Source organism: Oncorhynchus nerka, linkage group LG9b, assembly GCF_034236695.1.
Source record: "Oncorhynchus nerka isolate Pitt River linkage group LG9b, Oner_Uvic_2.0, whole genome shotgun sequence".
Classification (NCBI taxonomy): domain Eukaryota; kingdom Metazoa; phylum Chordata; class Actinopteri; order Salmoniformes; family Salmonidae; genus Oncorhynchus; species Oncorhynchus nerka.
Window position 1 is genome coordinate 22,699,531 of NC_088424.1, and position 27,117 is coordinate 22,726,647.

The following is a 27,117-nucleotide window of genomic DNA, read 5'->3' on the forward strand; positions in this document are numbered from 1 at the left end:
AGACGTCTTGCTATGATCTTTGTTCGACTGAAAGAGTGGTGGATATTGTGCTTAATATGAGAGGCATTTTGCACAGCTTTTGCGTGCCCCATATGAAATATTAGAGTCCTTTCATTAACGCTCTTTCACACTAAGGATCCAGTGACCATATGTGTTGGACGTTCACAGGACAACGCGTTTGATTATAAACGAGTATATATTTTCCTATCGGCTTACGTCCTAGAAGGAGTCATGATAACAATTGTTATGCCATTACATTTCCCAAAAACGTAATTATAAGAGATGTAACTTTTTTGGTAGATCTGATTGATTCCTGACAGTTAGGCTACATTATTAGTCTACAAACTTAAGGTTTCTAATTCTAAATGTAAATAAAAGTTGGCATATTATGACATTCCCACAACAAACAGTTTGAAAGTGTTAATAAAATTTGTTTTTGAAAAGTTATGCCGAGAACACATTTGTTTCACATATCATCGAACTGAGTTTTGATAACGTTCTTTTGGGAAACTGAATTGCTTGGCTCTCTCCCTCTCTCTCCGTTGATGATTGATCTACTTTCATTTAGTCTACTTTTTTACCTTGAGTAACGAAACAAAAAGGTTGAAAAAAATGTGATAAATTACAAATATGCTAATTTCATTCATAGGCAATGTAAGTGTGTCTAGCTGAAAGTGAATAACGCCTTGCAGTCAGTCTGAGCGCATTCGGGGAACTGGGGACCCCAGGGCGCTGATCAAAGAGACCCTTTCTCTTTCATCCCCAGTATTCTCCTCAAAACTATTTCGATACAATATGTTTCCGTGATGCACGTCATGTGCCTGGGACACAAAACTCGTTGCAATCCTGCTAAATGTGTCCAGCTCTTTTGTTCTCCAAGATTTAGTTCTTCAAAGTTTTTTTTTCTCCCCTCAGTTGCCAGGTTCCAGAAGTGTAAAAGCATGCATCATTTTTCACCAGGTCTCGTTTTAATATTCACAAAAGGAAATCTATGAAACAGGCCCTTTAGTTGTTCGCTGGTTTGAACTTCACTGCTGTCCAACTGATCTCTTTTCCTATTCTAAGCATTGCGCAGCAGGGATGCATTTGCAAGACAAATGCAGCTGAGATTCAAGTGGCACAAAACGTTTCGGATAAATTCAGCTTTATGTGAAAACAAAATGGTTACATTTCAAAAGACAAGACGTTCGGGTTTACATTCTGATAATATTTTAATGGAAGAACTGGTATACATTTACAAAAAGTAACCATATATACTTCAAAGATATTCAGGAAAGTAGACTATATAGATTGAATAAAAGATGGTGTAAATCAATAATGACAAATGCATATATTATTATAATTGGAAGGGATTGTATAACTTGCAGACAGTGGGTCTATTCAACTTGTGCTATAAACAATCAGTTTTTCACATTCTATTCCAAAGAGTTGAATCAAATGGTAAAGCTTGAACTGAGTAGTTCTGTACTAAGTGACCATAAACTTGGGGACTTGTTAAGATGGCTGAGAGCCATGGTGTTGGGAAGGTTTCCAGCCAGCACTTACTCTGATTAACCCTGTATGCTGAAACTCTGCTGGACTCCACCATACCAGCAATTGCTATTTATCCAGCATTTAATGAAAGCAATTACTTTAAGTCCAACAAAAATTCCCCACTTTGTTGTCTTACAACCAATGCAGAAGCTCTGAAAGAGGCAAACGTCCTGAGTAAGAAACCCTCCTGAGACTTTTAAGGGACATAATATATATGCCAGCAGTTTCTATGACAACATGGTTACCCTACAGCCCATAGTGTTTTACTGAATGACCGGCTAGAATGTAAAAGTGTCTTATTAAAGTCACCAAATGATGGACTGTTGAAAATAACAAGAAGTTAATGTATAATCACATAATGTTTATAAAGAGGACTGTGAGACAGTGAAAGAGTCATATTCTAACCATCATCAGTAATAAATGACATCCAATTGAAGGAGAAATTGCTAATTGATTTTAAGCCTGTCGTTTAATGTCATGAGGTTTGGCATGAAAGGGGCCTGCAGCAGCGGACTGTGGGGGTTTGGCTTTTTTTCTGAATGCAGCCTGGGAAAGTGAGATGTGGCTGGCTGGATTAGTGGTGTACCACAGTTTCGCAGGCCCCCCCAAGCAAGGTCTGAGCAAGCCTCCCCCACAAAAAAAAACAGTTAACTTCCTACAATTCTACACATTTTGCCAATGAGGATGAAAGAAAATCTTGCTGTTTTAAAACTGATTTACTGCAACTGTACAAATATTGCATGGGGCAGAGAGAAAAATTAGGCAGACTAATTCTTATCTTTTTTTCACTAATTGGTCTTTTGACCAATAGATCAGCTCTGAAAAAGATCTGATGTGAAAAGATCTGATGTGATTGGTCAAAATACCAATTAGTGTGGAAAAGATCAGAATTGGGCTGCCTATGTAAATGCAGCCTTAGGCTACTGAAATGCATCAGATATGTGTGTAACTTTCTAATTTGTTTAATTGTCTGTAAAGCATAAATGTTGGTATAGGTTTGTCATTTTGAAGGGGTGCAGATTGCAGATGTGAGGGATGCTCTTTGCCTGGTATGGGACAGAAGGCAAGGAAGAGGAAGAATTCCACACAGCTCCTCTTCATCTCCTGATTCAATCTGGGATTCTATAATAAAATAATGTGGCATTAATATATTGGCATCATGGGCTGTAAGAAAAAACGTTAAAACAACTGTCATTGGGATTCTGATATTATCATTGTTCTAAACCTACAGGATGACATGATAAGGATGTATCATCTTGCAATGAAACTCAATGTGTGCAGTAAAGCATTTTACAAATGTTTCCATTTTTTGGAGTATTATTTCTTATTTCAAAGATCATTGACACTTTTAGTCTGGACTATTGATCCATCCTTGTGGATTGATTCCCACCTTTACAATGTGTATTTTTCTTGTCCGGTTCAACAAATTGTGATTCAAAAGCAGTGGTTTCACCATCCCAAGTAATTTTTTTTAACCAATAACATGAATTTGGGTACTGCCCATGGGAGGGGCGACATGACATCTCCCTGGCCAATTCTAAACAGGTCAGGGACGCTCCATAGACCCCAAGGCAGTGGGAGGGGGAACTTTACTAAACCGTGTAACTGAATCAAACCAGTGGTTACCCCCTTTCAACAGCAGAGGAATGGCCATAACAATACCATTCACATTGCAGCACAGAGGACATGGTCCTTAGGGAGTGACTAGGATACTTTTTATTAACTAGAAAGCCAATGAGGCCCTTGAATAAAGAACATTTAGGTTCTTTCTCTAATCTTTTTGGTTTATTTTCTTGCTTCTATTTGTAGTAGTTATTCAAATATGAAAATTGTATATAGATAAACAATGTTTTAAGACATGGAAAAGGCAATAAAATGAAAAGGATGCTGAATTGAGAACGGGGCTCTGATGTGCCCTTCTACTGACCTAGAGGTTTCAGGGTGCTTGAACACATCAGAATTCCCATTGTTGAAGTTGATTAATTGAGACTGATAACTTACCATGAACAAAGATTGTAATAGAGTTTAATGCGGTAGGCCTGGGTTTGTAAATGCCTTATTCACATAGCTTTGTACTGAAGCATATGGGGGCCAGACGTATTCACTGACAAAGACGGACAAAATGTATTATCCGTGTATGTTCTTCTAACAGCCCATTATTGAGGATATTTTGGGGGGTAAATTCACTTAGCATTTTAAAACAGCTTGCCATAAAAATATAAAATGTGTTCCCTTTTACAATTTTGTTTTAGATACCACTAACTTGTATGTGTTTAGATAAAAAAAAATATTGGAATGTTATACAGATTACAAGCAAACACTGGGTCCTTATTGCTAATAATGACAAAAGTATGTTTAAAGCAATATGCATGAATATAATATTAATTTATATTAATAAGAACAACTAGAGTTAGGCCTATTTCAAATGTATAAGTGACAGATATGATCAACAATTATACAAACAGTTCAAATCACTGCCTAAAGCTTAGCCTGTATTATGAGCAATTTAATATACGTTCCTTGTTTATTGGAAGCCCACCACCCACTCAGTATGTGAACCTTTTCCACTCAACTGGTCAGCAATCAAAGAGCACGACACAGAGCACGAGCGTGCAATATAGGGCCAAAATCATTCAGACCATCTTGGATTACTGACCCACAGAATACACATAATCTGATGTGTGACAACAGTGTTTGCCAACTCTTACTAAGTGTCAAGACCTGTATGCTGGCTGGTGCCTTATCTCCAATGTTTCAATTATGGACTGTCAATGGTGATCTATGGGCTAAATTCCCATGGTTTAGTCAGGGGCTGGATGCATGATGTAGAGGTCATTGCCCACGGACCAATCGGTCTGAAGACCAGTGGCTTTTCAACTTTGTCACCCTCCACCATGCTGTTTGTCAGCCATGTTGACTCTACGCTATTGCATCAACGGGCCCTTTGGACCTCTCACACAAAGCTAGGTCTGTATCAATGGACACTTGGACAGGGCTAGACCAAGTCATAAAACCTCACAAAGCATACAAATAAACTTACCAATATACAAATAAATGACCTGATATAAAGTCACTAAAAACATGAATTAACACAAGTACAACTAACAGTTATACAGCTAATCATAATAAACTATGAATTATAAAATGTATATCCATGTTTGCTATCGAATTTGAATGGATACATTTAACCAAAAGTTACACAGTGGGCTGTCTAAGACATTTGAATAATATCATATCTGTGACATTAAAAAGTGTTCAAGGGAAAGGAGGAAGTAGCTAGTCCTAATGACACAGACATATGTTCTCAGGTTATTGGATTGTTTAGGCTACATATTTCAGCAGGATGACAGAGTAATCTATCAGATTAATTTGTTGGCTTCTGTGCATCAGATAGTTCTGTCTGAGAGAGAGCTTTCATATTGACAGAAGGAATTAAGCCTCCTACTTATCCAGCCTAGTCATGTCTGCTAAGCTCATTAGTGGGGATCCCAATTATCAGAAAGTCAATAGTGCACAAACAGGAAGATTAAAGGGAGTTTAGCCAGGTTGATTCCTGTTTCTGTCACTCCTGATACCACGTTAACAAGGGATCCCAATCCTATACATCTGTAATCCATTTCCAAAGGCAAATGGACATGTATCTATATGAACTCAAAGTAATTTTTCATCAGGGAAGTTACACTGTGTGTTGGGACAGGAAATATAGATGTTTGCATATAGGTAGTAACTGTGTCTCTTTATTGAAAACAATACACCTTCAGGGATACTGAAATAATCAATTTCTTAATGTATTTTCTAAAGGTATTTAGGTCATTTCTTATTTGACATGTTGGGGCTGAATCCAAACATTAGAAGCACATACTTGCATCAATGACAATGGAACTTAAGCTTCAAAGTTTGAGTTATGAATGCATGTCTCAGGTTAGGATTTGGTCCTAGTAGTCAGTTAAATGAGTTACCTGAACAATCTGTTCTTCTGCCACTCAACACACTGATGTCCATGATCTCACCGGTTCTGTCCATCTTCTGAAAACCTCCAGTACCTATGTTGGGCTGACACAGAAAACACATTTAGCTAAAGAATCCAACACACAAGAAGTTAGAATACATTTCTGCCTTTTCCTTTTGATACAAACCAGAGGTGTCCCTGTGGCATAGCTGCTCGGCATTTTGAATCCGTTGTACACAGGACTTTGGTAAGAACCAGCACTGTCCATCTACAGGAAATAAAATAGACATTCATAATACAATATACCTTTATAATTGGAGCAGGCTACTGTTTGCAATGGGTTGCATTGATGCTTAGAGTGATAGCTTTGCAGTGTGATCAGTGTATAGCACTGTGCAGCTCACATCCATAGCGTTTGAATCTTGACACCAGTGAGCTTTTAGAGAAACATCTTTGGCTTTCATCGTAACTGTCTTTCTAATGATTGACTGCTCATGGTGAACAGCCATGTGTGGAAAAGAGGGGGAAACAAACAAAAAAGCCGGACCCAAACCTATAAATATTCTTAAGCAACATCCAATGAAGGACTAAATGACGGGCTTCATGGGGCTGCACTTGTTAAACTCTGATCTGTGTGCTCTGATGTACCCATTTGAAAAATAAGACTGTGTGTGTGTGTGTGCATGTGTGTGTGTGTGTGTGTGTGTGTGTGTGTGTGTGTGTGTGTGTGTATTACACAGGTTTTGGTTTCCTCTGGTGATTGAGCCATGGAATTGGCTGACAAAAATCATGCCAAAGCCCATGTAATTGTTTGAATTTTATACTCAGTGAAATGTACTGTATCCCTACTACATGCTCTTTTCAGATCACTGTACTGCCCTTATATTAATACATTTGGATAAAGGTACCTCTTTACATGCACTATCCCTAAAGATCCATCCTAAAATCTCATTATGAATGGTTTGTTCCTCACCATGTAGTTGACTGAGGCATGTTGCAGTGAAGCTGCCTGCCGCTGTAACGTCTGTCGCAAGAACATCTCATCTTTGATGGCATGGAAACTTACAATGGATGTTTGAGAGAAACATTTGCTCAAAAACAACATTTCAATATTATTAAACAAAACGTCAACTGGCTCAATATTTTTTTATTGAATAAAAGATGCAATTGACATTCTATGATCAATTTTCTATGCGCTAAGTCAAAGTCAAAACACATTCATACATACCTCGCCTTCAGAATCTCAAATTTCTTTTCCCATATTCCATTACAGCGAAACAACTGCTTTTGGAGTCTTTGGTAAACAACAAAGTAAAATACAGTGTGAGCGAATTAAATCCCATGTTGAGCCAGATGCACGGAGTCTGACATGCACTGAGATTAGCGTGGTAGGTGATCCTACTATAAATTATTGTGTTATAGCAAGGCTGATCTTTAACACTGCAATCAACACTGTAAAACTAGTAGATAATGCATTATAACATGTAATTGTCTAACCTATTCATGTCCCTTCTTTCCAACCCAAAATGAGATTAGACAAAGTAGATACATACTTCTCTATATCTTGTTTCTGTAAGGTCTCCATCTTTTTTAGCTCATTAAGTTGTTGGATCAACTCCTCCCCCCCTGCAGCAACCTGAAACTATAGAAATAAACTAGTGAACATTCCAATAATGTGTTCAGCGGTTGTCTTCTCCTGCTTAGTATAAATCATGTCATGGATATTGAGGAGAGCAAATCTTACCACAGGTTGTTGTTCTGCTGCTTGAGCTTTTAAGACGGCCTCCTGAGCAAGCACTTCTCTTTTTTGTTTCTCCTTCTCTGCACTCAATTTCTCATTAAGTTCCTTTTCCACAGCAAGTTTCTGAAATTAAAACATGGCTATTCAGTTTTGGTAACTCACATTGTTATCCCTTGAACATCAGTTGTGAAAAAAGGAACAATAGGATTCTGGAGGCCCTACTATGTGACTCTGGGGCCCCCCATTTTTAAATTGAGTTTATAAATGGGGGGACCCAGAGTCACATAGTACTGTGCGGTCGTTGCCGTTTTAGACGAGGGGGGACGATTATTTTTTCATGAGCATGGCCTTATTTCTATTACAGCATTTTGGATGACTGAAATTCATATTCCACTCACCCAGCTCAATGTAACATTGATAGGTTTAGAGCCAGCGCAAACTGGCTCTAACCAGAATAGAAAGAGGAGTGGGAGGCCCCGGTGCACAAGGAAAAGTACATTAGAGTGTCTAGTTTGAGAAACAGACGCCTCACAAGTCCTCAACTGGCAGCTTCATTAAATAGTACCTGCAAAACACCAGTCTCAACGTCAACAGTGAAGAGGCGACTCCAGGATGCTGGCCTTTTAGCCAGAGTTCCTCTGTTCAGCGTCTGTGTTCTTTTGCCCATCTTAATCTTTTCTTTTTATTGGCCAGTCTGAGATATGGCTTTTTCTTTGCAACTCTGCCTAGAAGGCCAGCATCCCAGAGTCGCCTCTTCACTGTTGATGTTGAGACTGGTGTTTTGCGGGTACTATTTAATGAAGCTGCCAGTTGAGGACTTGTGAGGCGTCTGTTTCTCAAACTAGACACTCTAATGTACTTTTCCTTGTGCACCGGGGCCTCCCACTCCTCTTTCGATTCTGGTTAGAGCCAGTTTGCGCTGTTCTGTGAAGGTAGTAGTACACAGCATTGTATGAGATTGTCAGTTTCTTGGCAATTTCTAACATGGAATAGCCTTCATTTCTCAGAACAAGTACACACTGTCGAGTATCAGAAGAAAGTTATTTGTTTCTGGACATTTTGAGCCTGTAATCGAACCCACAAATGTTGATGCTCCAGATACTCAACTAGTCTAAAGAAGGCCAGTTTTATTGCTTCTTTAAATCAGAACAACAATTTTCAGCTGTGCAAACATAATTGAAAAAGGGTTTTCTAATGATCGACTAGCATTTTTAAATTATAAACTTGAATTAGCTAACACAACGTGCTATTGGAACACAGGAGTGATGGTTGCTGATAATGGGCCTCTGTACACCTATGTAGATTTTCAATTAAAAATCAGCCTTTTCCAGCTACAAGTCATTTACAACATTAACAATGTCTACACTGTATTTCTGATCAATTTGATGTTATTTTAAATGGACAAAAATGTGATTTTCTTTCAAAAACAAGGACAATTCTTTCAAAAACAAGGACAATTCTAAGTGACCCCAAACGTTTGAACAGTAGTGTATATACATGATCCTATATCCTATCCCCTATAGCGAGAGAGGGAGAGAGAGCGAGAGTTTGGCTAATGAGGTTTCTGTCTGAACATTCCGAGAACGTCACTTTCTCCTCTATAGCCTATAGCTGTTGCTATAAACGCATTGTGCTTTTTAAATTTTGTATCTCTGATAGTTTTTAGAACACCTATGAAGATATCCAGTGAAAGCAGATATGCAATTTGTTGACACCACAACACAGTACAAACTTAAGATACACATTATCATGAATCAATAAAAATGTCTTAAAATCGCTGCTCAGTTTTGCATGTTTACAGAGAGTCATTTTATAGTGAATTGTAGGTGGCGCTCATGTTGTTATATCACCAACATTCCAAGAATACAGGCACTAACATGGCAGCCGTTCTAAAACCTTGCCGAACACTCTATATATATGGCTCTGGGGGGGCCCTATGTTTTGAGTCATCCCACTAACTCAGGTCTAACAATGGTTGCTTTAAACAAACTAGTGGCCGTTATAATCAGAACCTAAGGCAGCATTGTGAATGGCCATGTTAGCTGATTTAGTGCACATGGTCTGGGGCGTGTGAAGGTCAGGTCAAGTCAGGTCACTGCCGGACATCGGCTTTTCTTAAGAAACTGAGAGTCCTCAAAGACCAAATTCTGACTCTCAAGACATATCTGGTTGTCTTTTGTATCAAAAAGGCATCTGTAATATCAATAGCCTAACCCTGCCACTTTGTTCTGTAAGCAGAGGGGTGGGGCTGGGGATATGTATGCTCATAAAAGTGTTAAGTTATATTCCTCAATAATTATTCCTTTAAATGCTCATTAAACAGCAGAAAATGTTAAATATTGTGTCTTTAAGAGTATGTTCCCATAATCTGAAGGACTAACTCAGGTCTCATTATAAAGGCTTGAGACAGAGAGCCAGTTGGTTCCTATGTGGAAATGAATGAATAGGGAAAGACTAAGATTTGCCATGGTGAGTGGTGGGTGTATTATAGCTGTGTTGTTAGTCTAGTTAAGACAAGGATGTCAGGATGGGGTTTCCATTCTTCTCAGTTTGAGAGAAAAAGAAAGGAAGGCCTTCTTGTCACCTTTCAGAAACTCATTGTCTTTAGAAAGGGAGAAAAGGCGTAGGTGTTTATCCGTAACAACAGGATGTAGCCTACAGCCAGCCTCAGCAGCTTGGATAAAGCACCAGGCCATAACAAGAATACCTTACCATATACAGTTGAAGTCGGAAGTTTACATACACCTTAGCCAAATATATTTAAACTCAGTTTTTCTCAATTCCTGACATTTAATCTTAGTAAAGATTCCCTGTCTTAGGTCAGTTAGGATCACCACTTAATTTTAAGAATGTGAAATGTCAGAATAACAGTAGAGAGAATTATTTATTTCAGCTTTGAATTCTTTCATCACATTCCCAGTGGGTCAGAAGTTTACATACACTCAATTAGTATTTGGTAGCATTGCCTTTAAATTGTTTAAATTGGGTCAAAGTCTCGGGTAGCCTTCCACAAGCTTCCCACAATAGGTTGGGTGAATTTTGGCCCATTCCTCCAGACAGAGCTGGTGTAATGGAGTCAGGTTTGTAGGCCTCCTTGCTCGCACATGCTTTTTCAGTTCTGCCCACAAATGTTCTATAGGATTGAGGTCAGGGCTTTGTGCTGGCCACTCCAACACCTTGACTTTGTTGTCCTTAAGCCATTTTGCCACAACTTTTGAAGTATGCTTGGGGGTAATTGTCCATTTGGAAGACCCATTTGCGACCAAGCTTTAACTTCTTGACTGATGTCTTGAGATGTTGCTCCAATATATCCACATAGCATCATGAGGAAGGAAAATTATCTATTTTGTGAAGTGCACCAGTCCCTCCTGCAGCAAAGCACCCCCATGCATCAAGGTTGGGATGGTGTTCATCGGCTTGCAAGCATCCCCCTTTTCCCTCCAAACATAACGATGGTCATTACGGCCAAACAGTTCTATTTTTGCTTCATCAGACCAGAGGACATTTCTCCAAAAAGTATGATCTTTGTCCCCATGTGCAGTTGCAAACCGTAGTCAGATTTATTTATGGCGGTTTTGGAGCAGTGATCTCTTCCTTGCTGAGCGGCTTTTCAGGTTATGTCGATATAGGACTCGTTTTACTGTGGATATAAATACTTTTGTACCGGTTTCCTCCAGCATCTTCACAAGGTCCTTTGCTGTTGTCCTGGGATTGATTTGCACTTTTCGCACCAAAGTACGTTCATCTCTAGGCGACAGAACGCGTCTCCTTCCTGAGCGGTATGATGGCTGCATGGTCCCATTGTGTTTAGACTTGCGTACTATTGTTTGTACAGATGAACGTGGTACCTTCAGGCGTTTGGAAATTGCTCCCAAATATGAACCAGAGTTGTGGAGGTCTACAATTTTTTTTCTGAGGTCTTGGCTGATTTCTTTTGATTTTCCCATGATGTCAAGCAAAGAGGCACTGAGTTTGAAGGTAGGCCTTGAAATACATCCACAAGTACACCTCCAATTGACTCAAATGATGTCAATTAGCCTATCAGAAGCTTCTAAAGCCATGACATCATTTTCTGGAATTTTCCAAACTGTTTAAAGGCACAGTCAATTTAGTGTATGTAAACTTCTGACCAACTGGAATTGTGATACAGTGAATTATAAGTTAAATAATCTGTCTGTAAACAATTGTTGGAAAAATTATTTGTCATGCACAAAATAGATGTCCTAACCGACTTGCCAAAACTATAATTTGTTTACAAGAAATTTGTGGAGTGGTTGAAAAACGAGTTTTAATGACTCCAACCTAAGTGTATGTAAACTTCCGACTTCAACTGTGAATCCATAACATTTTCCAGTTTGATCATCATTGATTTTTCTTTCTTTTATAACCATTTAGGTACTGAGAAAACCTCCCAGCAAAATCGTCTTGTATGACTGTTGGTGCCTAACAGACAACTCAGCTCATTGCACTGAATCCATATAAAATAGCAGGACCCAGAGCAAACTTGTCAACTGGTAGACCATGGCCTGAGTAGGATGAGACAGTACATATTTTCCATAAAAAAACTTGGTCAGGCTCTATGGTCCCTGTATTGTTAAGTCATTGTTTATGAAGTGGACTTTCAACCACTCATTGTGTAGGCCCATTAAATCAGGCTAGCCAATCCACTCCAGCCATCAGCGTGTTGTGTCAGCTGCATGCATCTCACACACACACACACACACACACACACAAGCTGTCTGGCTCTATGTGATCAGTGTGTTGACAGAATCATACCCATCCTCCCCCCCAGACCAAGGGATGAATAAGCAAAAGTGGGAGTGATATGTTGCTGAAGTGCTTCAGCTTTATTGTTGAGTAAACTGTATAGTCAATATAGTAGCGGTGGTGAGGTAGGTAGGTGTGTGTGTGTGTGTGTGGGGGGGGTATCAAAGCTGGGTGTCAAAATGATTTAGAACAATTATAACAAAGTATAGATTTTGTGCTGTCAATAAATCCAGCTGTGGTAATGTGAGTGTAGAAGCAATATGTTGTTATGCTATAATGAGGCTTGCAGACTTTAAAGTTGCAACATTCAGCACTTTTTGTTTTATGTTTCTGAAACAAAAAGGCGTTGCCTACACATTCCTTGTGTCGTCTCGAAATAGTGCCACGACAGACACTTACTTCGTTGATGATTTCACTTCGCTATTGACTTATGTGGAACAGGTTGTATTTTAACCCAACTCCCATGGCTAAAATCAATAGGACAGAGAGAACACGTGCGCACATTATCCCCTCTCTTTGCTTTATGAGCCTAATGTCTGCACTGATGAACTAACTGTCCTTCACCGGAGAGACCCAGACTTCTAAACATCCTGACACTGATAGCAGCACTTGACCGTGGCACGTTTTTACCTGTAGGGAATTTGGAAATATAATGGCGGCTTCCACGACTCGCGAAACGTGTGCAGCCAGGTCATGTCAGTTACTTACCTCACTCTTCCGGAAGTCTTCAATGATTTGTATTTCTTTTTCCAGCTCTTGTTTTAGCGACTTCATCTGTGAAATTAATAAACCAGGTTGTTACAGAGAAAACAATCCTATTTTCTTTAAAATACATTTTCTGAATGATAAAACAGTACCAAATGATTTATCGATCTAGTCTTGAGAAATTCATTGAATATCATTCATTAGCAACACATGATTATCATCTGAAGAGATTACGAGAGTAAAATGATGACACTGTGGTTTGTTCTTTAAGTACTTTTGCAGATAATGATTTTAGCGATAAAGCACTTTACAAAAGTTTTTTTTTTAAACCAAGCCAATGAAAATGATTCAATTTAGTTAAAAAGGACACTGAAGGCCTTGATTCCTTGATAGGTGTTTGTTAAATGCTATTGTGTAGAATCAACACCCAGGATATAAGTTTCTTCGGTTGCATTGAATGAAGAGCCCTCTAAAGACACTGTGGGTGGACACGAAGATCATTCAGCACAACAATAATGTGGGTAGAGCAAGACAGGACCCACAGGCAGGATTCTACGCTGACATTTTTTACAAGGAGCACAGTTGCTCTTAAGTTTAAAAAAATCTTAGGAGCACACATATAAATAAGAGCACAATCAAAACATACTTGAGGTATTAATGATAAGAATTGCCAGCAATGACAAAACACTGGGTTTAGGAGCACCAGAAGAATAGATTTTTAAGATTGAGATATAGCCTATATAAGGCCTATATCATGAATCTTAGCTACATCCACTGAAGAAACTCTTCCTTTTCCTTTCTTTCTGTGCCACCAAGTGTTTGCACACTACTGGTAAAGTTCCCACAAGGATTACGATAACTTTCATCTGTGGTTACCAGGTTCTGTACTTACTTAGCTAGTTAATGCTGTAGCATACATGCCAAATGGTTGCACTGTAGAGCCCTGACAGGGTAAGCTAGATGCCAGACTGCACTTGCCTGTATGATTGACGTATCGCTACCCTGCTTTCATGACTGTCCACATCACACCCGGCCTAGAATTGGTACAGGGTCCCACAGTATCCCACAGTGAAAAGGTTATGGGACATGGACAAGAATTCCTCCCATGGTGCCCTTCCATATACTGTGTGCGACATTTTTGCATGAGCAATACACGGGTCAGGATGACATATCATTACATGCGAGTTCCAAACACTAACTCTTGATTGCTTCAGTTGCATCCCATGACTCCCACAGTTTAAACTTTAGTTGACTAAACTTAAATAATCCTCTCCTTATCAAACAGTTAAAAAGGTAATTGTGCTGCAGATTATGAGTTTTACGGTAGCTTTTGCACAGATCTGTGCTCTTTTGCGTGATGAAAATGTCACCTTATAGCTCCATATACATTTCTGTTAAAATAAAATGATGTTCTCACAAGTACAGATGTTTTGTATAATTTATCCTTGATGCAAGCCAATGTACTGTTGGTGTTCTATGTGATTGTGACATTCAGGGATGAGAGAGTGAGTCTTGACGGGTAGCTGAAGCTCACACCCAGCTGGGCTTTCAGCGGCTAGGCTTTGGCCTCCCATTGGAAGTCTCTCCCTTGGGGCCCTACAGCTATGGAAGAAGCAAATGTTCTGCTTCATTGATCAAAGTCAGCAAAATAATGTGAAAAACGTCCTCTTTTTTTTCATTTTACATTTTTATGCATAAACACTATAGTAGCACTTAACATTGAGTTTGTCAGTCACAGGAAGGGTACAAAAGGCCCGGTAACAAAGACATTTGAAAAGAGGGGGATTTGAATTGTTACACTAAATATGTATAATCCTTTTGACTGATGATTGAAATTACATTAAGGACATCTTTATTAGAAGTCTTTAACTAAAGCTGCTCCTTAGAAGGAGTTTGGATACACACCATCTGCTCCACACACCATTAACCTCTACTCATCCCTGGCTGTTTGGTGTTTATTGAAGTGAAGAGAACAGGGTCTATCAACGAGCCACACTTTTGATCTCTAACCAATCTTTTTGTGTTGCTGTATTTCTAATGGTGATCATCCTCTGACCAAGATCGCCAATTAGTGTTGTTTTGATTATGATGAAGCCCAGTATCTATGTTCAGATTCCTTTTACTAAGTGCTTTCTCTGATGTTCACTTTTATTTGAACCATTGCACCTACAGGTCCCAAAATGACCTAGGTTATTACTGGATACTAATAATGCATCTTTTAGGTGGACAATTGTTTTGTATGTCCAAAGAAAACTATGATTAGAGGGAGGAGAAGGCCTGTAGTAAATCTCAAGTATTCAGTGACAAATTAACAAATAATTTATACCTTATACAATTAATATTTTATTTTTATCGGTGCGCAGTTAATTACAATAATCAATGCGGTGAGACTTAATTTTAAACTAATTAAAGTAAGTATCCTAGCAACCCTATGGGGTCAGGGCAAGGCATTCAATAAAGTGTGTTAGAAGTGACCAAATTGAGTGCTAGAGTAGCACAGGAAGTGTTAGCTTTTAGATTCTACCACTGCTGATTAGTATCTTTAAAGTGAAAAGAGAAGGGGCTGAGAAAAACAATTATGACTGGTATATTTGCTTTATCAACAATCCACATCACCCATTTCTGTGGGCAATGATTGCTACCTTCTGTAAATGAAAATGCCAAGGGTGTAGTTGTTTTGTAAGAATGCATTTTTCTACATTGACTAAATCAATACGACACCTGGTTGGCCCTTTAAATAACCAATAAATATATACTGTAGGGTAGAGCTGTTCAAAAGAGTTGACATGCATGAATAGTAGAACTTGCACAATTTCTATAATTTCAAGCACAATTCAGTAAAATGATCTGGCAGAATTCCATGTTTCACACCACATATGACTGTTAAACAGATCATCTACCTTTACAGTATCAATAATGATAAATAATCCTAACCCAACACATTAAAGCATGGCCTTTAAGGCCCATTCGCCAAATGTTGTGCCAATGGAACCACACTACTGTGTCAAATATTAACCTTTGTTTTCTCAGTGAAAGCTTGATAATACCTCATAAAACCATTTAGATTGTCTTCCTCCACTTACCAGTTGCTTTACAGTAAGAGAGACGCAGCAATGTGTCGGCATCCTTCCATTTTGATGACAAAACTAACAGAACATTCACCTGCACTGAAATCTATCAGGGCTCTTGTCTTACCTGGCATATGCTAGCAAGGCTTTTTTCCCACTCTATATGAGTGGACTGCAAACACTGCCAGGAAGATTGCCTCTTAGGCCATGTAATGTGGATAGAACAGCAGTTCAGCATGGGCAGGGTTGAGGGTAGAGAACTTTGAGACATGTTTTGTAAACATAGTTTTCTCACCAGCCAAATTCAACATCGACTCACTTGGAGGTCGTAAAGACTGGTGACAAGGGAAAGGATGCTTACCTTGTTTCTGGCGGTGTCCTTCTCAATGCTGAGTTGTACTTTCAGATGATCATAGTCACTGGTCATCTAGAATTAAAATGAAGGGAGGGAGGGTCACCGTAAGCATTTCTCCTAATTCGCTCCACTTTATACAAAACAATGCACGGTAATCCTTTTTGCTTTACATGTACATACATGTTTTGCTTTATGCATAGTTGCAAAATAACCATTGTTGCGTGTACCTTTTGCAGAGCTTTTTTCTCATCCTCTAACTTTGCTTTCACATCGTTTAGATTATGTGCTGAAAAAAAGTAAAAAGAGCACTTTGGTTATCTGAGATGGATAGCAAGAGACAGGAAACACTCCCACTTTCATCTGGTTTCAGGCTATCAGAGGAATAGGGTGGAAGGGGAGGGTAGGCCTAAGAGACAGGGTTGTTGGAGTTTGAGAGAGTAGTGTGACATGACGTCCATCCACGTCCCATTGAGTTACGGCGGTGGCCTGAGAAAGTACACTTGAATCCAGTGTGGCCTGGGTCCTGACAGGGTTCTGACCTGGCATTCCACCCTTGATGAGCTTGGCCTGCCACCAACTGTTCCTCTGGTGACTTAAAACACTAAGTTCAAGGACCAAGTGTGGGTTTGCAAACTTTGCACCCAACTTCTTCAGATAAAGCTCTTGTAGTTAGTCACAGCACATACAAAATACTTACTTGATTTGAATGAACAACATATAAAAGAGGAAATGCTCTTTGGCCAGACACCACACACCACATTTTAAGAATATGGTTAAGGTCATATTAATGAGATGTGCCCTCTTCAAAACCCCATCCGATATGAAATGTAACATGTAGCAGTCAACGGAGGCCTTGGCGCTATCACATTTTATCAGGTGAGATATGTTTGTGCTTCGTTTGTATCTATACATCCGGGGGAACATATTCAGATGGTTACCTAAGTTACATAAGCGATTAATGAACATCAAACATTTAGAGAGATAAAACGCTGATCCTTGAAAATACACCTGTGCACTGTTTACTTTCTCTTGAAGGACTCCCACACTGTGGACTAGATGGCCAAACATTACAATCTGACCAATGGCTGCCAAACTGTGAGTTATTAGCTCATGTTTCCAGACAATATCTGCTGCAGGGGGCACATGATTAGCCTAGTTGAAACGGAAATTGATGTAGGAAGTTTACATATGGGGTTAAAAAGTAAAGATTTATCAATTACACTAAACAGTTTAACATAGTTATTGAGTCACAGAATGACATCAATATGGATTTTATGGTCCAGATTCTATGACTTAACATCTTAAATCCTATAACATTTCAATAAGCAGATCTTAAAAAACTGCAGGGAATAGGATTTGTTACAAAAATGAAAAGAATCCCCACAATACCTAGATCTTCCAACTGCTGCTCTTTAGCCTCCAAGGAATTGCGGACCTGGTCCATGACAATGTGCATGGAGTCAATGTCATCTTGTAGCTTTTGATTCTCTTGTCTCAGCCATTCTTTATCCAGGTCATCCACAGCCTCACAGCTAATCTGAAAAAAAAAAATGACAACTCCTTTTTAACCTTTTTGCTTTAATCCGCAAAACAAAAGGCACACAGCTCAAGCAGCGTGGCAAGTATGAGTCCTTTTCAGAAACAAAGCAATCGTACAACTTTCTGCCTCCTTCGATTTCCCCCTGAATAATAAAAAGCCGAGACACACAAAAAAGAACTCCGGCCATGAGTTTTTTTTCACCCCTCTTTGCCCAGAAGAAAGAAGGCAGTACATTATATACAAAGACCATAATTCATGGGGACATTTTTATTGACAGGGATAATACATATCATACTGTTTGCGTGCCCCTGTCATTCAGGTCAATTTATTCTGGAAGTCCAAAGCGGCAGCTGGGCCTTTCCACCCACGGTCTGGGCCCTGGTCTCTAACAACCGCTGCCTGTAACTAGGCAGGGCTGAGGGGGGAGACTGGGGGAGTATGGTTGGGCAACACCAGGGGGTTTGAAGAGTGCACAGCTTCCAGGGGGGGGCTTGTTGCCTTTGTGTCTTCCCTCAGTGGCAGCGCTGCCAGTGTCACCAGGATCACATCACATGTCAGAGCAGTGAAGTTTGCAGACTGGGAGCCGCATGGAGCCCATCAGGTTCCTGTGATATCCACGCAGTTGGCCCTCTCCACTTTGTGCTGCAGCCACCATTCATGCCCTGGACATTAACAGGGCTTTTGCATGCCTGTCACACTTAGGACTGTGCAGTGTGCAGGCGTTCAAAGGCTTTCAATGCTTCAAGGTCCCCCCACCCTGCTTTTCCCTTGTTTTGTTTCCTCCTCTTGTTTTATAATGAAAGAAGACAGTACTTTTGTGAGCAGGGGTCATATTTGAGTAAAGAAATCTAACTTTTTAAAATAATATGAATGCCTTTTTGTTTCAGTTGGAATGATGCCAAAACTGTGTGAATTCAATAGATTTTTTTAACAGAGAGCCACCCAATACATCCAGGTTTGCCAAAAGACACATTTGAATTAAAAAGGAAACACACAGTTAGCCATGCTTCATAAGCTTGACATTATCAGGAACTGTATGCACTCTATGGACTAAACTATTATGCTGTATCAGCGTTAATCAAATAATGAAAAAACTATTTAGAGGGATTATAAGGTTAGGAGTGCTTGCGTTGCGTGTGACACTGCAGTTTTGACGCCGCGTTAGGCTAAGCTACATGTCATGCTACAGAGGATTACCCAGTTGGTCCTCTCTGTAATCAGCCTGGGCACCGTTCCATCTACCTTGGCACAGCCCCGACCCGATCGGCATCAACAAATGATCACCTCTTCATGCACCACCAAACACCATCCATCCCCTCGTCTCTCTCCCCATCCAAGATAAAGTTAACTAACTATGAGTGACAGCAATAAACACACGTTTTTCTTGTTTTATGGGGGTTCCCTCTGTCTCTGGTTCTCTCTACACAGCTGTATCTAAAACCCAAAACACTGCATGGCTGACTGGGACTGTTTCCACTGCGATTGAAGAAGAAACGCTACTTCCTTTACCTCTGGCTCCACCATCTGCCGTAGAGTGGTAACTACGAGTGATTAGCCATGCGGTTCTCCCATGGCCGTGACCACTCTCATTAGCACAAAGAACAAAGGAGCGATTCTCCAGAGCTGCAGTCATCTGTTTCACTTTGAGAGGCTGGTTTTGTGTGACTACGCTCCCTGCCATCTGCCTACAGTAGAGTCCCACTTGTGTTGGACAAAACTAAAATACTGAGGGGCGAGAGAGGAATCGAGAGATAGAGTGAGGGGCTGCCCGGCCTCATTAAAACAAGGCAATTAGGGGAATACACCTCACCTTGTAATACTAAATATCTAATTAATGTTGATTTCTGGGGGGGTGTCACTCACCACATAAAAGGTATGACTGATGAGAAATGAATACCTTTTGGTCAAACAAAAGGTGTGTATATCACCACCCCTCCCTTGAATGCATTTTTATCTAACCATGATTAACTACAATCGTATTGTTCACCACTGGCAGCTCTAGCAGAACCTTTGAATATTCTTAATTCTTTAACTTCTTAATTTGGATTATAATTAGGATAAGACAAAATACAACATGTGACTCACATCACTAGAGTAAGTGGGCAAAGTGAAGAACACACTGATCCCAGCCTACCTGTGTGAAGACTCTCTCCTCATATTCCCTCAGCTGTTCACTCATACACGTGATCTTCAAGTTCTTCTCTTGGATCTCATTCATCAGATCTTTCAGTCTCCCTGTCTCACTAGCAACAGCAGCTACATTTTCTCCTTTTTTAAGGTAGTAATTCTGAAATAAAACAACACAGTCAAATCAAATGTTATTGTTCACATACACATGTTTAGCAGATGTTATTGTGGGTGTAGCGAAATGCTTGAAATACACAGTCAATATATTTTGAAAGTATATAAAAACTTGGTGATAGAGACATGCAATGCTCTTTAGTATTTGGGATACAATAAGAGTTATGACAATATACAGTGAAACATGTTATTGTTGTAACACACTAGGCTTAATGTGTCCATACCTGGTAGCTGCCTCTGATCACATGGATTGCATCATTGAATTGTTGTTGATAACTTTGCCGTATAACTTTTACTTTCTGTATGAAACAATGTTTAGTTTAGTTTATAAGCATAATGCAATTTGACTGAGAACATGGTAATTATTTATGTAACAAAATAAATTGTACAAATTAAATATCTGTCACCTCCTTATGATGATTCTCCAAACTCTTCACTTTGTCATTCATGCTGGTATACAAGGACTCTGCCTCTTGCTGAAGTTTGGACTCATAGTGTGCCTGTATGAACTTTATTTTCAAAAAAATGTCTTTTTTCAGGGTATCCATATTCTAACAAACAAAGGGGGAGATTAGTCAACATTTCTGTATGTAGGCATGTTGAGCCAAAGCACATTCCAGCACAATTCAGCAACTGAAATGCATCTTCTTCTTATACTGTAAGCTAGATGTTGTTTAGTCTACATCGTTCAAATAAATTGAATAGGCCTCCCCAATGAATTTAATGTTCTTATGTATTATAGCCTTTAATTTGACAAATACACAAGGTGCAAACACATCAAGACTGTGCTCTTTTAAAGCACAAGGGACATAAGTATAACTCAGCAGCTAGCATAATCAGCTTGAATCAGTAGGAAGTAGCTACTGTACTCTGTTTTGGTTCCTTCTTTGTTGAATTGGTATCACTTTCAATCTTTGGAGGATGAATACCCCACAAATCTACTAGCCTGCCAATCAATTTGTTTAACTCTGCAGGCAAGGGCAGTCATTGCTGCGCCCTTGCTAACATTTTCTTCCCCAGAACAAAGCCTCCATATGCCCTCTCAGCGGGGGACTGGGGAGATATAAGAGCCATGCATTTAGGCCTAAAGTTATAGGAATTTTGAGATGAAAGGGGATGCAGAGTGAATTGAAACACTGAGCAAATCTAGAGGAATGCACAAGTCACTGTCACTCAGGCGTGGCGTTTCACTTTCTATGTTGCTCTTCTGATTGCAGTGTTTTTTTGTACGTAGCCAAATCAAAAAGGATAATACTAATAATTGGAGTTGTTTGAAAATATAAACTTTTCGATTGTATAAATTGAATCTTTATTTTGTAATAAACATGTGCATTTATTGTATGGAGAAACACAGTTATTATATAAGCAAGCAATGTACAAACTAAAGTAACCTACCTTTATAAGTTCAGCAGTGTGGTCAGATAGTAACTTGACAGTGGGTAACTCTGAGACATCGGTTTGGACAGAAGCATCTGGACCAAAGAATCCCACCCTCAATTGATTCCCCAGTGAAAACCTCCACATTAGGCGCCGCAGCAGACAAACAGGTAAATTAGACAGACAAAAAAAACAAACAGAGGAGAAAACAATGTCAATCATTATTAAAAAATATATATTTAGAAAAATGGAACAGGTGCTTGCCCAATATGATAACCAAGATAGCTAACGTTACCAATATTGAGAGTCGAGAGATAGCTGGGTACCGTTAGAATGTGCATGTGACAGAAAAAAGTTACAGCTAGCTAGCTTGTTTGGCTAACGTTAGCTAATTAGCTAACTACTTACTTGCGAATTTCCTCTATTTCTTTAGAAAATAGCTCCTCTTCGTCCTCATTCATACACATCTTTTTTTGTTTACACACGAGGTTCATGACCGTGAATGTCAGACAGATTTTGTGTTTCAAAATCACTTGCTTGCTAGCTAGTTGATTTGCTAGCTTGTCTTTGCCACTCCAGATTATGGTGTTGCTATAGCTACTTGGACAACTGGGAAACTAGCTCTCATCAGGAGCAGGTATGATTTTCTACTTGTTTCTATCTTATTTACTTTAAATGGTCATTGAGCTAGTTATTTGAATGGTAGACGTGTCAAATCTCTCCAGCCACGATTATCGAACAATTCTTATTTTATTTTTTGTTATATCTGCGCACTGTCATGAAGGGTCGTTACCACAAACACAAAGTCATAAACCCCGCCTATTTCTACAATGTATCTTCTTAAAATGTGATTTTAAACCTTACTTAACCGTAACCCTAACCTTAACCACACTACTAACTTTACGCCTAACCTTAAATTTAGACCAGAAAGTACTTTTTAGTTTTCATGAATTTTTACCATATTGAGCCAATTTTGACTTTGTTGCTATGGTAACTAGTGTAAACCGCCACCGCAAGTGCTTGTTCAGTCTAGGCTGCAGGTTATGGTTGACCCTCATTTAAGAGGTTTTGGGCACCAGAGGGACCCCAATGAAATATGTTTTTTCTTCTTCTTCGTAACAACCAACTGATATTAACAGCATAATCAAAATATGAATCTTTGAAACTGCAACTTTCAGATGATGACACTTGTTTTTGTGCAAATGTATGATGAGTGCATTCGTTGATTCAGATTACATTTACATTTACATTTAAGTCATTTAGCAGACGCTCTTATCCTTTCCAAATGTGTAACATTCTGTTCCTGTGAACATAACAATTTGTATCCAGACAGGCTTCACTGTTACCACTCTTGTGAATTTCAGTTCATCATATTTTTGTTGGTTATTGAAATTGAGCCAAATAGGGCAAAATAGGGCCAATTAAATTGTACACATTTTAAAATTGAATGGATCTGAGATTAGTGAAAAACTCTAATCACAAAATTTAATTGTTTTCACACAATATAAAAACATTAAAATAGTTGTAATATCCTAGTCTGTCTAAATAGCATAATCTCTTAGAGTCTGATTGAGCAACATAATCCCTAAATCTGAAATCTATTCCCCTGGTAAAGCCCCATCCATAGTCACAGAGGCAGCAGACTAGGTATGCCTCCTCCCCTCCCCCTTTCACACAGCGTTGCTTACAGTACATCTGAGTCTGCCCTGAGGGCCAGGCAGTATGGCGCTTTAATTAATCAAAAACAGTTTAGTCCAATGAATAGGAGGTGATGGTATTATTATTTGTTTTTCTGTTTTTACTAGTGAATATAATCCTATTTTCTGGAATGTGAAGTCTTTGTTTGAGATATTCTGTTTTAAGATTCAGAGTCTCACAGCTGTGTGGTTTTGGAATGGAATCACACTGAAGATCAATACCATACACGTCAATAGGGATATAGCCTAACCGCCGTGGAGACTCAGGGGAGGGATGTGTGTGTGTGTGTGTGGGGGGGGTTGACCACCACTGAAGCAATTGTTTCAAACATCTTATTTAGCAACACCTCACAACATACATAGAGATTGTATTATGTGTTCATGGTTGTTCACATACAGTATTTGTAACTAACTTAAACAGAATTGAAATCTATTGTTATTTTTTTTCCAAACTGTTGGTTTTGAGGGGAAACTTGTCAGAGTCCATATTTTTCCTGACCATACTGGGTGAGAACAATAGGCCATCTGCAGCCCAGAACAATGTCGAATTTTTAAGGAAGAACGACACGGGGGTCTCCATTCAGTAACTGGTTAACGACTACTACAGGAAATATAAGTGTGTCTTATTAAAAAAATAAATGTCCCCATGCATTGGAGATTAAAACATTTATCATTTATTCAACCAATACTTTTGTTTTGAACAAAGGATGAATTTTGGGACACATTTGCTAATGTTTGAAAATAATGGATTCAAAAAAGACGATCTAATCTTCACAAGTTAGATTGTGCATGCATAATTGCTCTATCAAATACATATTGGAAAGCAGACTTCACCCCATCAGCTCCAGTGATGCTGGTGATTTCTATTAATGAAGCACATAGGTTACCCATAGTGCATTAATGGGCTGTCCAAGTCATTTGATTTGCTAATTGTGATGGCGTAGTGCATCAGTGTAACAGGGCTGGAGTTGAAGGGCCCTTGTGAAGTGTTTGGTAAGTGTTTCTTCAATAGAGAAAACATAAGACATTGTGACCCCTATGACATGAATTTATATACTTTTTTCCTGATGTAATTCAGAGGCATGTAAGGAAAGCATGTTCACTGCATATGAAACACTGTAATTGTAATTGACAATTTAAAGACGTCAAGATTTTGTTTTTCTCTTTGCATAGGACCTTACTCTTGCAATGCTATGAGTTGACTTTGTTTATGTGTTAGTCAGCATTCATTATAAACTCAGCAAAAAAAGAAACGTCTTCTCACTTTCAACTGCGTTTATTTTCAGCAAACTTAACATGCGTAAATATTTGTATGAACATAACAATATTCAACAATTGAGACATAAACTGAACAAGTTCCACATGCATGTGACAAACAGAAATGGAATAATGTGTCCCTGAACAAAGGGGGGGGTCAAAATAAAAAGTAACAGTCAGTATCTGGTGTGGCCACCAGCTGCATTAAGTACTGCAGTGCATCTCCTCCTCATGGATTGCACCAGATTTGCCAGTTCTTGCTGTGAGATGTTACCCCATTCTTCCACCAAGGCACCTGCAAGTTCCCTGACATTTCTGGGGGGAATGGCCCTAGCCCTCACCCTCCGATCCAACAGGTCCCAGACGGGCTCAATGGGATTGAGATCTGGGCTCTTTGCTGGCCACGGCAGAACACTGACATTCCTGTTTTGCAGGAAATCACGCACAGAACGAGCAGTATGGCTGGTGGCATTGTCATGCTAGAGGGTCATGTCAGGATGAGCTTGCAGGAAGAGTACCACATGAGGGAAGAAAATGTCTTCCCTGTAATGCACAGCGTTGTTGATGACAACAATGACAACAAGCTCAGTCCGATGATGCTGTGACACACCGCCCCAGACCATGACGCACCCTCCACCTCCAAATCAATCCCGCTCCAGAGTAAAGGCCTCGGTGTAACGCTCATTCCTTCGACGATAAACGCGAATCCGACCATCACCCCTAGTCAGACAAAACTGTGACTCGTCAGTGAAGAGCACTTTTTGCCAGTCCTGTCTGGTCCCGCGACGTTGGGTTTGTGCCCATAGGCGACGTTGTTGCCGGTGATGTCTGGTGAGGACCTGCCTACAAGCCCTCAGTCCAGCCTCTCTCAGCCAATTGGGGACAGTCGTAGCACTGATGGAGGGATTGTGCATTCCTGTTGTAACTCGGGCAGTTGTTGTTGCCATCCTGTACCTGTCCCGCAGGTGTGATGTTCGGATGTACCGATCCTGTGCAGGTGTTGTTACACGTGGTCTGCCACTGCGAGGATGATCAGCTGTCAGTCCTGTCTCCTTGTAGCGCTGTCTTAGGTGTCTCACAGTACGGACATTGCAATTTATTGCCCTGGCCACATCTGCAGTCCTCATGCCTCCTTGCAGCATGCCTTAGGCACGTTCACGCAGATGAGCAGGGACCCTGTGCATCTTTCTTTTGGAGTTTTTCAGTCAGTAGAAAGGCCTCTTTAGTGTCCTAGGTTTTCATAATTGCCTACCATCTGTAAGCTGTTATTGTCTTAACAACCGTTCCACAGGTGCATGTTCATTAACTGTTTATGGTTCATTGAACAAAAGCATGGGAAACCGTGTTTAAACCCTTTACAATGAAGATCTGTGAAGTTATTTTGATTTTTACGTTTTACCTTTGAAAGACAGGGTCCTGAAAAAGGAACGTTTCTTTTTTTGCTGAGTTTAGATGTTGTGTCAGCAACATAATACATTCTAAACAAATTAAACAACATTGTCGGTAGGCTAGTCCGGTCTTTCTGTTCTGTTGTGATTTACCGTTCCATTTTCATAGAATTTAAATGGTTCGGCCTATGAATGACTGATATTTTGTCCTCTCCTCCACCAAAAACTGTTAAGCTTTAGGAGAGTGTGTAGGAGAGTGTCAATTTGTGTATCCTACTGCGGTAGAGTTTTGAAATCCACCACACACACTTTGAAACAGCTGTTGTTTTTCTCAGATGAGAAAAGAATACACACATTTAAAAACAATACGCTACTTATGCTTTTATCTATAAAATGTATAGCACAACTATCTACATTTCTTTTTACACATGTATGTTGGGTTTCCCCCTCTGTGATTAAATTTTCTTGATGATACACTAGAGATTTTTTGTATTCTTTTTTATGTTGTATTATTATTAATTCTTATTTACAGTGACAGCCTACCCTGGCGAAACCCAGACGATTCTGGGCCAATTGTGCGCACTCACAGCTGGTTGTGATACAGCCTGGAATTGAAGCAGGGTGTCTGTAGTGATGCCTCTTAGCACTGAGATGCAGTGCCTTAGACCACTGCGCCACTCGGGAGCCCTCTAGAGAGTTAAAGGAGAGTTTCATTTCATACAAGCACATTAGTATCCACGTTTTCTCTGCACATCTGATTACCTTTGACCTTTTTCAAGAGGAGGCGAGGAGAGGACAGAATTCCAATTTAGATTCTCCCTTTGTAACAGTGATTTCACGGTGCAGACTTTTAGAATACATGTTGCCCTTTAGTGGTGATAGGATAGTACCTCATTGAGGAATTAAATCTTGCAGCGATAAACTGCACGTTTATCACATTTGTCGTTTAGGCAAAGGCTGCATGAGTCAATCTGTTGATGCGAATTGTGGTAAAGTTAAATATGTAATCTGTAGGCTTAAGTAAAACATTTGGGTGGCAGCGTAGCCTAGTGGTTAGAGTGGTGGACAAGGTTGCAAGTTCAAATCCCCGAGCTGACAAGGTACAAATCTGTTGTTCTGCCCCTGAACAAGGCAGTTAACCCACTGTTCCTAGGCCGTCATTGAAAATAATAATTTGCTCTTAACTGACTTGCCTAGTTAAATAAAGATACAATAAAAAAAAATGTTTTAATGATAATAACCACAACAGCTTGCATGGCATTTGTTAAGCAGTACCCCAGTATTTGATATTATTAATTCTCTGTTCTATTCAAGTCAGCAAAGCTGTTGTTTTTTAATCAACCAACCAAGGCAGAGTTGGGCACTCAGCCAATCATCCAACAGCGCTGTTGTAAACGTTTTAATTTCCAAGCAGCATAGCATGTTAGCAGTATTGAATC

At 39.6% G+C, this 27,117-nt stretch overlaps 1 protein-coding gene across 2 annotated transcripts; it reads right to left on the bottom strand.

The window, feature by feature from the left end:
* Positions 1-1,169: 1,169 nt before the first annotated feature.
* lg9bh10orf67 (linkage group 9b C10orf67 homolog) lies at positions 1,170-22,139 on the bottom strand. 2 transcript variants are annotated; one of them, XM_029642681.2, is made up of 16 exons: positions 21,745-22,139; positions 21,355-21,475; positions 20,367-20,510; positions 20,184-20,258; positions 19,793-19,945; positions 17,508-17,655; positions 16,346-16,404; positions 16,125-16,190; positions 12,699-12,764; positions 7,227-7,346; positions 7,036-7,124; positions 6,711-6,776; positions 6,456-6,543; positions 5,670-5,750; positions 5,493-5,586; positions 1,170-2,655 (listed from the first exon to the last, which is right to left on the bottom strand). In XM_029642681.2, exons 1-16 carry the CDS (start codon positions 21,828-21,830, stop codon positions 2,534-2,536), a joined length of 1,578 nt encoding a protein of 525 aa, XP_029498541.2. In that variant the 5' UTR covers positions 21,831-22,139; the 3' UTR covers positions 1,170-2,533. The 2 variants fall into 2 exon arrangements, with proteins under 2 accessions (XP_029498541.2, XP_029498542.2); XM_029642682.2 differs by having other exon boundaries at positions 20,367-20,468; positions 21,745-22,138.
* Positions 22,140-27,117: the final 4,978 nt, after the last annotated feature.

Bases quoted from the DNA above. Each gene is read 5' to 3' on its own strand.
- lg9bh10orf67 (XM_029642681.2), bottom strand. From the start codon at position 21,830: ATGAACCTCGTGTGTAAACAAAAAAAGATGTGTATGAATGAGGACGAA. The intron at 6,544-6,710 runs GTATGTATGAAT...ATCCATTGTAAG, and splicing joins TTTGAGATTCTGAAGGCGAG to TTTCCATGCCATCAAAGATG. The intron at 2,656-5,492 runs GTAACTCATTTA...ATTTTATTATAG, and splicing joins CAGAAGAACAGATTGTTCAG to AATCCCAGATTGAATCAGGA.